General features: G+C 34.9%; 1 protein-coding gene across 2 annotated transcripts in view; it reads left to right on the top strand.

Annotated features, from left to right (window-relative positions):
- Positions 1-15,233, top strand: part of UNC13C (unc-13 homolog C) — a 568,114-nt gene that overhangs the window by 355,280 nt on the left and 197,601 nt on the right. For both annotated transcript variants that reach the window (XM_063089570.1, XM_063089569.1), the window contains one exon: positions 55-140. In XM_063089570.1, coding sequence (XP_062945640.1) covers positions 55-140 — 86 coding nt within the window. The remainder of the gene's footprint in view (positions 1-54; positions 141-15,233) is intronic.

The raw sequence follows: 15,233 nt of genomic DNA, 5'->3' as shown, positions 1-15,233 counted from the left end.
TGTTTTAGGAATGTTCTTCTTTCTGATACACTAATGAGATGTGTTTGGTTTTAGATTTCCTCAAGAATTGAACATGGGAAAAATAAGTGCCGAAATTATGTGGACTCTTTTTGCTCTGGATATGAAATATGCATTAGAAGGTAATTACAAATATCTGTATTGAACTAGAATTTATGTTTTAGTTAAATTGTGATTTTGTGTTCTTGGGTATAAATGTAAGGAATTGATGCATTAAAACACTGATTACTCTGATTAGTTTAGTTCCAAACTTATTTCCATATGGTAGGCAAATAAAGATCTCTAAGTATTTAAAAACCCTGAAGAAGTATATACATTTTTAATCAGATGGTCTATTTTGCAGTATCATAATAAGTATTTTACTTATGGTATAATGCTTAGATGCAGGAATACTTTATGGCAGTTCATTTATCAAAGCAGAAAATATTGACGGAGTAAGTGAGTAGTATTAGTCCAGGTATTTGTCTACATGGACTTAGAAATAGCATTCATGGGCAGGCAGTTTAAAATCTGACCAAAGCTTACACAAGGACAATGGCAAAGTGCTTCGCTAGAAACTCTACTCTCAATAAGTCCAAATAGTACAATGTAAAGCAAGAGAAGTACAGCTGTAAGTTAAACACTTCTATAAATATTTTTTGGGCACCCACACTATGTTTAGAGTTAGGGATAAAACCATAAGCCAGGTTTCTATCTTCTAGGAACACACAGCCTAGTAGAAGAATTTATTTGCACTTATTCAACAAATAGATATTGAGCCTATAAATACGAAATGACTATTGGTGCACTCCGTGTGAGGAATACAACAGTGAACAAGACTGCCGTGGTCCTCTCCCTCAACAATATTATGGAGGAGAGCTGCAAGTTTGCAGACAGGTGCAATATAGAGTGATCAGGGCTAATGATAATAGAGTGTCTGGAGGAGAAGCACCTACATCAGATTTGAGGCAAGGGGGCAAGGCAGTCTTTCTAGAGGAACTTCCACTAAAGAAATGTCGTCTTAATGAAGACCCAAAAGAGAAGTAGGAGCAACAGTAACTTTTGATAGAGGGCAGAGTTTTAACGATTAGAGTGCACATTTGAGAGGAGAGAACTGACCCTGTGAGCAAAGAGTAGCAAGAAGTGAGTCTGGAGAAATTGGCAAGGACCAGTCCGCATACAGGGCCTTATGAGCCACAGTGAGAAGTTTGACTCTCTGCTAAGAGAAAGGAAGGATATTAAGAGTTTTTAGCAGAGGCATGTCTTGTTCAGGTTTGCAACTTAGAGAAAGCATTTTGACTGCAGTATGAAAGATAGATAGGTTGGTAGGGTAAGAGTAGTTAAGAGTTTGTGCCCATTGTGTCACTGCTTTTTAGCTTTGCTAAAATGTAAGCTTGCTGCCATGGGGCACAGAAGGAGCATTCACTCCCTATTTGGGGGAAAAAAAAAAAAAAAAAAGGTAGACAAGAGATTGCGCTGCCTGCTTTCCTGGCAAAGTCAGGGTTTCCCACCCACAAATAGAGAGATTTATCTAATCTTTAAAATTACACCAGAACTGCTCAGAGATACAAACTTCTTATTCTGCAATGAGATATTCCTTCTCCAGTGTATCAATGGCTCAGCTCACATCATTTTATACCAGTTTATTTTGACCATTCCTTTGGGATCCAAAACTTCTCTTAATTCATACTGGAACCACTAGGCAGGTAAGTTTCTTCAGAGAGCATAGACTCCCCTAGGCCTGGCCCTGCTCTCCCCACCCTCCTTGAATGTCTATCAGACATTTCAAACTCCAGAGGATCAATACACATTCTTAATCTCCTCTGTCAAATCTGCTTCTTCCCCCTGCTCCCTATTGCAGCTATTGGCACCACCATTCATCCAGTTACTTAATCCAAGTGTGGAGGGGTTATCGCTGATTCCTTTTTTGTCCTAACCACAAAGTCCATCTCTGCGTTAGGGCTTTTTCACCACCTTGTCTACTGCCTGAACTTCTCTTCCCACCGATCTTCACAAGTAGCTGTGTAGAGCTCAGCTAATGTCACCTTCTCAGAGAGAATTTCCTTAACCACAGTATCTACAGTCACCGCCAGGAATAATTTTATTTTAATCCCCTGTGTAGCAGCAAATTATTATCTTTTATTCATTTATTTATTTTTGCTTGGTCATTTGATTGTTTATGTGTCTTCCTCACCATAATGTAAATTTCTTGTCTTTGATTTTTACCAACATACTTATATTGCCTAGAATGAGGCCTAGGAAATAGAAACTATTCAATAGCTACTTGTAGCATAAATAAATTAAAGATTTTACCGGTTAATCCCAACTCAGTGGAGTAGTAGAAAGGGCAGTGGAGAAGACTTCCATTTATGGTCTTCTTTTGCTGTGTGATCTTGGGAAAATTTGAAGAGGTCAACACCTTTGCATTTCATTGTCCTGACATATAAAATGAAACGTTCTCATTGGATCAGTGGACTGGCAATGGGCAGAAAGGATCCTACTGCACTCCAGAGGAAAGTGACTATGTGGGACCATTCTCAGAGCATATTTGGTTGGGGAGGGCCTCTATCATCGCTTAGACAGAAACATTTGTGCAACTAATTAAATATTTTATTTTATCTTTACTTTAAAAATAAGTAGTAATTTTAGATAAACAGGTAAGTATAATATTCATGTGAAGAAATATAAACTTCATAGAAAGTAGCTTTGTGATTACTAGAGGCTGGGAAGGAGAGGGGAGACAGGGACAGTGAGAGGTTGGTTAATGAACACACAATTACAGCTAGATAGAAAAAATAAGTTCTATTGGTGTACAGTAGTCCTAGGTATCTATGTTTAACAATAATTTATTGTATGGCTAGAAGAGAGGAGTTTGAATGTTCTCATAACGAACCAATAAATTTTTGTGATGATGAATATGCTAACTACCCTTATTTGATCATTGCACATTATATACATGTTTTGAGATATAACTCTGTACCCCGTAAATATGTACAATCAATACACTTCAATTTTTAAAAAATTAATTTCTTTAAATAATATAAATAAACTGCAAAATTTTAACATAATTAGAAAAATGAAATTAGTAATGCAATAAGTAAAACATCTGTAACTTTGATCAGATACTTATTGATTAGAGGTTAATAATTTCATACACAATAATCTCAATACAAAAAAATCTCAATTTCATAATAATCTCAACACAAAAACAGTAACCCAAAATGCTAAAGTTGTATCATCAAAAAGTGATCCAAGATCAGTGGGTAATTAATAATTCTGTGATTTTTGGAGGCAAGAATCTCTTTTTAATAAGAATTTTTTATTTGTTTGACTTTATAAATAGCAGTTTTACTGAGATATAATTCACATACAATTTATGTATTTGAAGTGCGTGATTCAGTAGTTGTTGTGTTTGCACATTTACACATTTTCAGGAAGGCATAGTTAATCAAGTAAGAGAGTAACTGGGATTGTAGTTTGTGGTTTATGCATCTTCCTCCATTAGATAAGGAGGCTATTTTGTGCAAGGATTGTATTTGTCATCTTTCTAGTCATTGAAGCTTAATAGAAACTCAATATGTATTTGTTTACTTAAATTGAATTGCAAATAGGACAACCCTATTCAAAGAACCTTGAAGATAAAGCCAGAATACTTACCATGTTCAAGTTAAACATTTGGGGTTTTGCAATTTGAGAGACAACAAAAGAACTGAGAGCCTGGGGAACATAACTCAAAAAGTTTTATCAGTTAACTAGCTATACAATCTTGGGCAACTGATGCATAACCTCTCCAAACTTTAGTTTTCTTATCTATAAAATGGTGATCATATTTCCTAGGTTGGTGTGAGGATCAAATGATATTTTACTGTACTTCTCCAACTCTAAAACACTATGCTAATGAGAGGGGAGAGTTGTTATTATTATGTAATCGGAGAAAGACCTATCAGAGTCTCAAAATAGTCTCCTTTAAGGGTCATTTAAGGTTTTAACTCCTAGAAGAAAGTTTACAAATACCTGTAGTCTGTTCACTACCTCTTTCCTCTTCTCTTTCACCCTTTCCATCTAATAGGTGACTTCAAGAAACATGCTTTTTCTTTGCTTGTTTGTTTTAACATGGCATGAATAATCATTATTACAGAAGAATGAAGACTAAATGTCTCACAGAGTAGAGGGCATGTACTCAAAAACACTCCTCTGGCAGGCTCTTTTGCACATTGATAGTAACGTTCTTACTTTCCCTGTTTGCCTTATAGAATGTTGTTAAAATTAATTAACTGTAGAGTAGTGCTGCAGGCTGCTGACATAAAACAACTCTGTGTTGTTATTACATAATTAGCGCTACAAAGTTCATTTTGTGATTAAAGCGCCTGAGCCTGACTTGTGAGTAACCTCTGATGAAGCCAGGTCCACAGAGAAGAGCCAGTTAGAATTTATGGATTTGTGGCTTTTTTGATGCAGCTTTTTGCTTCACTTCACAAACTCAGCTGCTACAGAAGAAATAAGCTAATTAAAAACATAAAACAACTTTTTCCCTAACTTTATTCGACCCATATGAGTCAACTTATTTGTTTTCACATTTGACGTTAATCACCTTACACATTTGATAAATAGTAATTGATTTGATTGCTATGAAAATAAAACTTGTTGAATAAAACCAACATAAATTACCTTACAGATTTATATATATATATATATTTGCTTTGAAAAAAGGGAACATAGAAGGGAAAAAAAGACTCAGATAAAATGTTATTTTATATTGAAATAGAGTGGGTTTTGCAGAATTTCTAAAAAAAAAAATTATTCTGAAAGTTTCTACAGTCTTTACTCTGGCAGGTACAAATATGGATTTTGCAGTAATTTAGACCTAGGTTTGAGTTCAGGCTCTACTACTTTCCATTTACTTATTAGCTGTGACTTTGGACAGTTAATAATTCTGTAAAAGATTTCTTGGGATTCTTTAAAACACTGGCTCTTAAACAGAGGTTTGTGGCTGAGTTTTAAGTTATATCCTGAAATTGCATCCACATTTGGGGGTGAGTGGGATAGGGGAGGAGTGCCTAAGGCATTTGACAAATTCTAAGAGTCTCTGAAAATAAATTAGTTAAATATGGCTGTTTTATTCAATTCACGTAGACAGAGACCAAATCACTTATAACATGCAAAGCACAATCATCTTTCACCTGGCATTTGTGAACTCCCCTAGATCAATGTTTCCCAAAGTTTAGTGTACACAGGGATCACCTGGGAATCTCATTAAAATGCAGATTCTCCTTGAGTAGACCTGGAGTTCGGGGGGAGGGTGGTGATTTTCTTAATTTCTAACCAATTCTGAGGTGATGTCCAGGTGTCTGGTTGGTATACCACATGCTGAGTAGCAGCAAGACTTTAACAACCGTAATTAAAAGTAATTTCTCAGTTCTGGCCATTTTCTTTTTATCAGCAATCTTTGTAGTCTGCTGCTTAGGTATCATGTTGGACCTAACTAATTGTTGAAGATTCTCAGACTGGCTTTGTAAAGTTTTCAGCATCTCACTGTCCTAATGGGCACAACTTGGCTTTGTCAATTTTTCAGCATCGTACCACACCAACAGGCACAATTGTTGCCATTGTTTTTCCCTCACAGGTCCCAAGTGAGGGACTTATGAATGTTTGTATATTGAATACCTTCATTGGGTGCTTTACTCCTCTCCCATTTAGTTTTGAGGGCTTCTCTCAAAGCCTAGAATTTCTATCAACTGCCCTTCACCCAAATACAGGTCACTGTCTCCCTGGTGAATTTAGGAATATTGCTGTTGGCCTTGAAGCCTTAAAGATAATGAGGTCACAAAGGCATGGTCACATCTCTCCTCGTTTTGCTGACCACCTTCGCTCTACTAAAAGAACTGACCTGCTGCCCCATGAATTGCTTCAGCCTCACATCCACTAGGCTCATATTTAACCTCTTTCTGGTCTACTTCCTACCTGGTCTACCTCAGATTAGTAATTTTATACTTGACATCTCTCTGGAGTACCTCCTGATTTTCAGTTCTACCCTCACAAATCACTGTTTGCCAATTTATCTTGATCCTCATTTTTTGGTAGAAAAGATTGTCTTCTGACTAATTTCCAAAATAAATATCACCTGCATGGAAAAAACTGATCTCGTTCTATTCCTATTTTCTACTTTCAATTTTTCTTAACTTTCCTAGGATGACAGATGAAAGCTACACCTCTGTATACTTCAAAGACTGTCGATGGAGCAGAATCTGACAGTACCTTGTAAAGGCTCTCCCTAGTCTCTTTTTCATGCAGCAATGGTTCTCAACCTATTTTGTTTTGGGTTTTTTTTTTTTTTTTTTTTTTTTTTTGCCCTTTTCCAACATACCTCAGAGGTGTAGAAACTCCCACCAGTAACAGGGATGTCAGTGTTTCTAAACAGAAGAAATGGAAGGTAGCTTTCTCCCATCCTATTGAGAATCATCAATATCCTCCTTGTCCAGAAACAGATACCTGTTGACTGACTCACGTAAATAACACCATATTTACTGATGAAAATGCTACTTTTTGATGAATAATGACTTATGCCTGAAAAAATTCTATCCCATATTTCATACGACTACTAATTGAGTTATTTTACTATCATCAATGCTATTTGTTAAGAGTTAGGTACCTTGGCCTTGATGGCTGGAATCACAGAGATAGTAAAACACTACTTTAGGACACTTCTATGTTCCCGATATTATAAAATAGCATCGTAATCAACCCAATTGCCTAAGTTAAAAATTGATGAGTCATGGTTGACTTCTTTATCTTTTCAACATCCAGTCAGCAAATCTACACTACAAGCTCTGTGTGTGAATGTCTCCTCAATAATTGTGTTTTCTTTGCTTCCTGCTACTGTCTTTGTTCACACATCACCTTTCCTGCTTCTCCCTGTGTTTATTTGGTTCTTTCTCATTGAAGCCTCCCTGGCCACTGGATAAAGTCTAAATTTTTCAGCATAACGTGCCACCAGTATCCTACTTTCTTTATCTGATTTCAGTCCTATCACCTAACACTTTCCCCACAAACACACTATATACTCTAGCTACATGCAATTATTTAAAATTCCCCTGAAATTCTTATGTAAGGTTCTGCCTCAGGACATTGTACATAATATTTCACCACCACCACTTCCCTACTTTCCCTGCCTGGCAAAGCCTCAAGTATTCATCAATGTCCAGCTCAAATGTTATTTCTCTCCAGTTCTTCCTGAGATTCCAGAGAGAAATAAGTATTTCTTCCTTACTCTCCATAATACTTCCTATTATAATATTAATCATTGTATTATGCTTCACAAATATATCACTGGCCATACTGAGCTCTTATTCATCTTTATGTAAATCTGTCTACTCTCCCTTTCCTGTGTCACTTAATGGCAAATTTTATGAACCAATAAACGGATGCATGAATATAAGCCATGTCTACAAACAGGCAAAGCATAGCTATATGTTCTGTTCCCAAACTGTAATTTTCAGCCACAATCAGACATGATCATGCAAACCCAACAAAATCATTCATATAAAGGAGAAAATTTTTCTACATCTGTAGTCACAACAATTATATATCACATATTGTGGTTGTAGGAGTTCTAGGAAGTTTGTAATAATCACATATATGAAAAAAAAACCCTAAATTGCTGTTAAATTATCTATAAGAACTGTGTGTGTGAGCACACACATGCACACATACATGCATTTGTGTGTGTTGTAGGAGAAGATGGTGGATGTAAAATGAAATACAAGCCACGCTTCCTGAATAAACTGTAAAATGTCTCTTCCAGTCATATACGTTCATGAGTCCCTATCTTCTTTTCTGTAACAGCTCACTAATTTGTATTAACATACATTCACCCAGAATTCTAAGTCTAGATCAATGAAAAACAAATGAAAACAAATCTAAAATAAAATGTTACTTTATTCTCTTTATTTGTGACTGCTAAAACAATTCTATTCATTTAAATTTCTAGTGAGCAGTCACATAAGTCAACCCATGAACTGGTATAATTTCTAGATTAATAAATCAATTTAGAATGGACCATTAATTTATTTAGAAGATCATAGGTTGGTTATATTCGTCCCCATTTCCTTAATTTAAAGGCCAGAGTGGAATGTATTTACTGGTGCTTCTTGGATTTCTTGATTTACTAGGCCAGTGGTTCTCAAAGTATGGTTCCCAGATCAGTAGCATCAACGTTACCTAGGAAGTTGTTAGAAATACAAATTATTGGAAGGGCTGACTGGTTAGCTCAGTTGGTTAGAGTATGGTGCTGACAACACCAAGGTCCAGGGCTCAATCCCTGTACCATCCAGCTGCCAAAAAAAAATTAAAATAAAGAAATACAAATTACTGGGTTTCACTCAAAACCTACTCATTTGGATTAGGGCCCAGAAGTTAGTTTTCTTTTAACAAGACGTCCAGATGAATCTGATGCATGCTAAAGTTTGAGAACCACTAATCTAAACAATATATAATCAGCATAGTTCCTTCATCCATTGTTGCTCTGGACACACAATAAGTTTTTAAGACATTTAAGTATGTCAGAAACATGTCTTTTATAAAACAGCACACTTGAATTACACTATAGAACAAATAGACCTAAGAGATACACACAGAACATTCCATCCCAAAACTGCAGAATACACACACTTCTAAACTGCACCTAGAATATTCTCCAGAATAGACCATATGTTGGGACACAAAACAAGTCTTAACAAATTTGAGAAGACTGAAATCATTTCAAGTATCTTTTCTGACCACAATGGTATGAAATTAGAAATCAATAACAGGAAGAAAACTGAAAAATTCACAAATATGTGGAAATTAAACAACTTATTCCAAACTAAAGTAGAAAACACAACATACCAAAACTTATGGGAAGCCAGAAAAGCAGTTCTAAGAGGGAAGTTTATATAAATAAATGCCTACATTAAAAAAAAGAAAAATCTCAGATGACATAAGTTCACACTTCAAAGAACTAGGAAAGAAGAAAAAATTAAACCCAAAGTTAATAGAAGGAAAGAATTATATATTAGAAAAGAAATAAATGAAATAGAGAGTATAAGAATAATGGAAAAGGTCAAAGAAACTAAGAATTGTTTTTTTTGAAAAGATAAACAAAATCAACCAACATTTAGTGAGACTCATCAAGAGAAAAAGAAGATTCAAATAAATAAAATTATAAATGAAAGATGAGACATTACAACTGATATAACAAAAAATACAAAGAATTATAAGAGACTATGATAAATAATTATACCCCTGAAATTGGAAAGCCTAAAAAAAATGAATAAATTCCTAGAAACATTCAACCTAACAAGATAGGATAATTAAGAAATAGAAAATCTGCACAGGCCAATAACGACTAAAGATATGGAATAGAAAGTAAAAAACCTCTTAACAAAGAAAAACCTCATGGGTGAATTCTACTGAACATTTAAAGATGAATTAACATCAGTACTTCTCAAAGTCTTCCAAAACTATTAAAGAGGAGGGAAGACTTCCAAACTCATTTTACACGGCCAACATTACCCTCATACCAAAGCCAGACATGGGCACTACAAGAAATGAAAATTAGGGGCAATTATCCCTGGTGAACATAGATGCAAAAATCATCAACAAAATACTAGCAAAATTAATTCAACAGTACATTAAAAGAAAAACACACACACATCACGATCAAGTGGGATTTATCCCTGGAATGCAAGGATAGATCTACAAATGTAATACACCACATTAAAAGAATGCAGGACAAAAAACATATGATTATCTCATAGATACAGAAAAAGCATTTGATAAAACTCAACACCTTTCATGATAAAAAACCTCAACAAATTAGGTGTAGAAGGAATGTACCTCAATGCAATAAAGGCCGTGTATGACAAGCCCACAGCTAACATCATACTGAATGGGGGAAAAGCTTTTTCACTAAGATGAGGAACAAGACAAGGGGGCACACTCTCACCACTTTGTAGTAGTAGAAGTTCTAACCAGAACAAATAAGCAAGAAAAAGAAATAAAAGATGCCCAAGTGGGAAAGAAATAAGTGGTCTCTGTTTGCAGATGATGTGAACTTATATATAGAAAACGCTACACCAAAAAAATGTTAGAACTATTATACAATTTCAGTAACATTACAGACTATGGAATTAACATACAAAAATCAGTTGTGTTTCTATACCTTAATAAGGAACTATTCAAACTAATAAAGAAAAAAATCTCATTTATTTTTAAAAAAGAATAAAATACTTAGAAATACATTTAACCAAGAAGGTAAAAGGTAAAACTGAAAGACACTGATAAAAAAAAATTGAAGAAAACACAATTAAATGAGAAGATATTTTATGTTCATGGATTGGAAGAATTAGTATTGTTAAAATATTCATACTATGGGGCTGACCCCGTGGCACACTCAGGAGAGTGCGGCGCTGGGAGCGCAGTGGCCCTCCTGCTGCGGGGTTCAGATCCTATATAGGGATGGCCGGTGTGCTCGCTGGCTGAGCGTAGTGCGGACGACACCAAGCCAAGGGTTGTGATCCCCTTACCGGTCACAAACAAAGACAATAAATATATATATATATATATATAGTCATACTAGGCAAAGTAATTTACAAAGTTAATGCAATCCCCATCAAAATTCCAATAGTGTTTTTCACAAAAATAGAAAAAATAATCCTAAAATTCATATCGAACTACAAAAAACCTCTAATAGCCAAAGCAATGTTGAGCAAAAAGAACAAAGCTGGAGACATCATACTACCTAATTTCAAAATCTACCTAATTACAAAGCTATAGTAATCAAAACAGCATGATACTGCTGGTACATGGTACATAAAAATAGGTACATAGATCAACAGAACATAATATAGAGCCCAGAAATAAACCAACACAAATATGATCAGTGATGAAAGAATAGTCTCCTTAACAAATGGTATTGGGAAATTTGGACCGTTAGTTTACAGCATGTACAAAAATTAACTCAAAATGGATTAAAAATTTAAATGTAAGACCTGAAACTATAAAATCCTAAAAGAAAATGTAAGGGAAAAGCTCCTTGACTTTGGTCTTGGCAATGACTTTTAATATGACCCCAAAAGCATAGGCAACGAAAGCAAAATTAAGCAAGTGGAACTACATCAAATTCTACATCAATTCTTCACAGCAAAGGAAACAATTAACAGAGTTAAGAGACATCCCACAGATTGGGAAAAAAAATTGTAAATCATACATCACATAAGGAGCTAATACCCAAAATATACAAGAAACTCAAACTACTCACTATCAAGAAAACAAATAACCCTATTTAAAATGGGCTAAAGACCTGAATAGATTTTTCTCAAAAAAAAGACAGAAAAATGGCCAACAAGTACATGGAAAGGTGCTTAACATCACTAATCATGAGAAAAATGCAAACTAAAATCTTTATGATATATTTCCTCACACCTTTTGTATGGCTGTTATGAAAAAGATGAGATAAGTGTTGGTGACAGTGTGGAGAAAAGGAACTCTTGTGCATTATTGGTGTGAATGTAAATTGGTATAGTCATTATGGAAAATAGTATGGGGTTTCTCAAAAAATTACAAATAGAATTATCACATGATCCAGCAATCCCATTTGTGGGTATATATCCAAAGAAAATAAACACCAGTATGTCAAAGAGATGTCTGTACCACTGTATTCATTGCAGCATTATTCACAGTAGCCAACATATGGTAACAACCTGTCTGTCAGTGGATGAACTGATTCTAAAAAGTGGTAATATATACACAATGCAGTATTATTTAACCATAAAAAAGAAGATAATTGTTCCATTTGTGACAATGTAAATGAAATTGGAGGACATTTTGTTAAGTGAAATAATCCAGACACAGAAAGACAAATACTTTATGATCTTACTTATGTGTGGGACCTAAAAAAGCTGAACTCATAGAAGTATAGGGTAGAACTGTGGTTGTTAGAGGCTGGGGGGTTGTGAAAATGGGGAGATATTGGTTAAAGGGTACAAACTTTCAAATGTAAGATAAAAGACTTCTGAGGATCTAACATAGAGGATGGTGACTATAGTTCATGATATTGTTTGTATACTTGATATTTGCTAAGAGAGTAGATTTTAAGTGTCCTTATCCCCACCCCCTACAATTTTAACTCTGTGAGGTGATGAATGTGTTAATTAACTCAATTGTGGTAATCATTTCATGGTGTATAAGTATATTGAATCATCATATTGTACATCTTGAATATATACAACATTTATTTGTCAATTATATTTTAATAAAGATGGAAAAAGAAAAAAGGAAATATTTCCCTTATAATTAGAATTATAATGGGGAAGCTGGTATGGATATATTAACCATATAAGAACAAACAGGGAGAGGAAGAAAATCATGGAAGAAAGATGAGCTAAAGATGCAAATTGATACGTGACAATCAAATGTTTAAAACATTCATAAGTAAAAAGAAAAAAAGGGAGAAGAGAAAAAAACTTAAAAATACTTCTCAAAGAAATGAAAGGAGGAGGGAATGGACTAGGGCAAGTCCATTAGCATGAATCCCAATGAAAGAAAAATGAAGAGGAAGATGTGATGACTCTGCCAAGTAGGCATAGAAGAAGGTTAAGGGAAGTCCATAGAGTACTAACTAACATAGAGGAAAATGAACCTCTGTTACAAAAGAATGAAAAGCTTTCTTATTTTGTTTAATCTCCCATTAAAAAGAAAAGTAGAACCACATACTCCATGTCAAATCATCTTTCATTTTTTTGCTTTGAAGTCAAATTCCAACTAAGCAAATAAATTTCTTCTAATGTTACATCTTTCTTTAAGTCTTTTTTATTTTTGAGTAGAACAAAACTCCATGCGTTTTAAAACATTAAAGCTTTTTGGTGCCATAATGCTATATAAGCCAACTATTGTAGAAGGTGGATAATTAACTTTACCATTTATGTTTTAATGATCTTATCAGAGTGCATTTAACTGGGGATGTTGGTAAAATTTTGCACAATAATATTTTCTATATTTAACTGTTCAGCATGCTTCTTATTAAAAGGTTTTATTGCTTTTTATTAGAATGGAGGGTTTTACAAGCAACATTTCCAATTATTTAAGACTATGAGCTTTTTGATAAAAAGACCATATTGACCATGTTTCTTTCAGTTCTTCACACAAGGCTGGCATACAGTAGGTGCTCAACAATGGTTGAATGAAAATCTAAGGTGCACTAAAACAGTGTGTATATGAATGTGTCTGTAGATTAACAACATAATTCAGTATAATTTTTATGTAGATTAGAACCAGGAATTTCACATTGTTAAAAATTCCTATATGTTTTCCAGTCCATTCTATGTTAAAATATATTGTTAGTCAGTTTAATTGTCCATATTGCTATTTGCACAACAGCATAGTAAAGTTTCAGCTTATCAGAATGTCTTTCATCAGAAGAACCTTTTAGCTTTAATCCTTAGCCAAAGGCTTTCTAATAAATAACAATCTATTTTACAATAGCAAGTACAGCACACGGAACATATGGTAAAACTCTGCTTTTATGAGACAGAGCCAAATTTTAGCCATCAAACAGATTTATTTCATGGGCTGGTTAATAAAAATCAGCTGTCAGGCAATATAATCTAAAGTCTAAAAACCTTCTATTAAGTCCCCTATGTCTGTCATTTAATGGGGAAGTAGAGATCAGTAAGAGCAGAGGTTGAGAACCAGCCAAGATCAAGGTAAATGTATGTGTTTCAGCCCCACCGTCCTTGGCTACTGCTTTTTTCTTTCCACTCCCTGCTCGCCCCCTTTCCCTTCTTTATCTGCGTCTCTTGAGCCCCTGTTACACTCAGGGCTTTCCAACAGATTGAATTTCGGACATCCTGGTTATCCCTTCCAAAACATCTGAAATCAAAATAAGGAGGGAAAAGCATTAAAACTGAAAACTTGGAGGGGTGGGGGTGGCAAATAAACTGCATATGCTGGTGAGCTGGAAGTGGCCATATGGTAACAAACGTAAAGAACAATAAAATGGAAACTAGAAATGAAACTTATTACCCTTTGCTTTTCACCTTCTAAACATGTTGCTCAGAAATTTAGGAGTTCTTGCCTTCTTTCATCTTTATTTTGTAGGAAAGCATCAGTGTTAATTCAATTGACCTAAGCTGGGAAGCACAGAGCCACTTTTGCACTTACAGTGAATGCATTTTACAGTTTCCTCCTCTGGCAACTCCCTTCCGTCCTTCCAACCACCAACCACCCCCCACCGCCCCACCACCACCACCACCTTGTAATTAAGTTGAAACTGCTTGTTTTACATTTCTGAAGTAGATAGAGAGGGTAAGCTGTGTGTATAATTAATCTAGTAGCATGCTGACTAAAGTATTTAGCTGTTAAATAAGAGAAAAGAAAAATAGATGTATAGAAGTGTTTGTAATGCTACCATTCATCTAAACCTTAACCATCTACTAACTCACCTTATTATGTATTATGGTAAAAGATAATTAAAATCTGTTGACCTGAGTTATTACTGTGTTCCTTGAGTACAGATTAATATATCAGAATAGGTATGTAATTAACCAGACAGCCACTTTCTCTAGGCCCATCAAAAAGTAATCAAATGGCAAAAGCAGGGCTAAGCTAACTTCTCAGACCGTGAGTGTGGTCTCACTAGCCATATAAGCAAATCCATTTGTTGAACATACCCCTTATGTGTTCTAAAATGAAGGTCAAAGCCCTTTGAGTCTGTCTTCCCACAACAGTGAACTTAAACAGAATCTCGGGTAAATGAAAATGAGTTTCCAAAAGTCCAGTGACCTGGATTATTAGAACCAGGAAATGGAGCATTACCTAGTCAGATACACATATTTTTAATTGTTACGTGGTCATTATATAAATAGTACATAAAGGTCTTGATGGGCATTTTTTCTCTGTCTGAACAAAGGCTCTAACAAGAAAATTCCAGTTGTGTCTCACACAATTTTGTTCACTTATTTGGTTTTGAAGTAAAGAACAACACTAGACACTAACAATCCAAGGATTTAGTTAGGCAGTCTAGTCACCTGTGCTCCTAAGAAACACTGAGCTTTCTCAAATATTTAGGGTATTAGAATTTAAATTCTTAATTCAGAATTCATGTTGTCATAAGTACAAGTGGCCTCTAACTACTCTAAGTGACTACTCAAGAGTTACAATTTTTTTCTTTCTCTCAGAAGTGGTGCTTCAGGAGACTACAC

The sequence above is a fragment of the Cynocephalus volans genome, chromosome 3 (genome assembly GCF_027409185.1).
Source record: "Cynocephalus volans isolate mCynVol1 chromosome 3, mCynVol1.pri, whole genome shotgun sequence".
In the NCBI taxonomy this organism is placed as follows: domain Eukaryota; kingdom Metazoa; phylum Chordata; class Mammalia; order Dermoptera; family Cynocephalidae; genus Cynocephalus; species Cynocephalus volans.
This window is presented reverse-complemented; position numbering and strand designations above follow the sequence as displayed.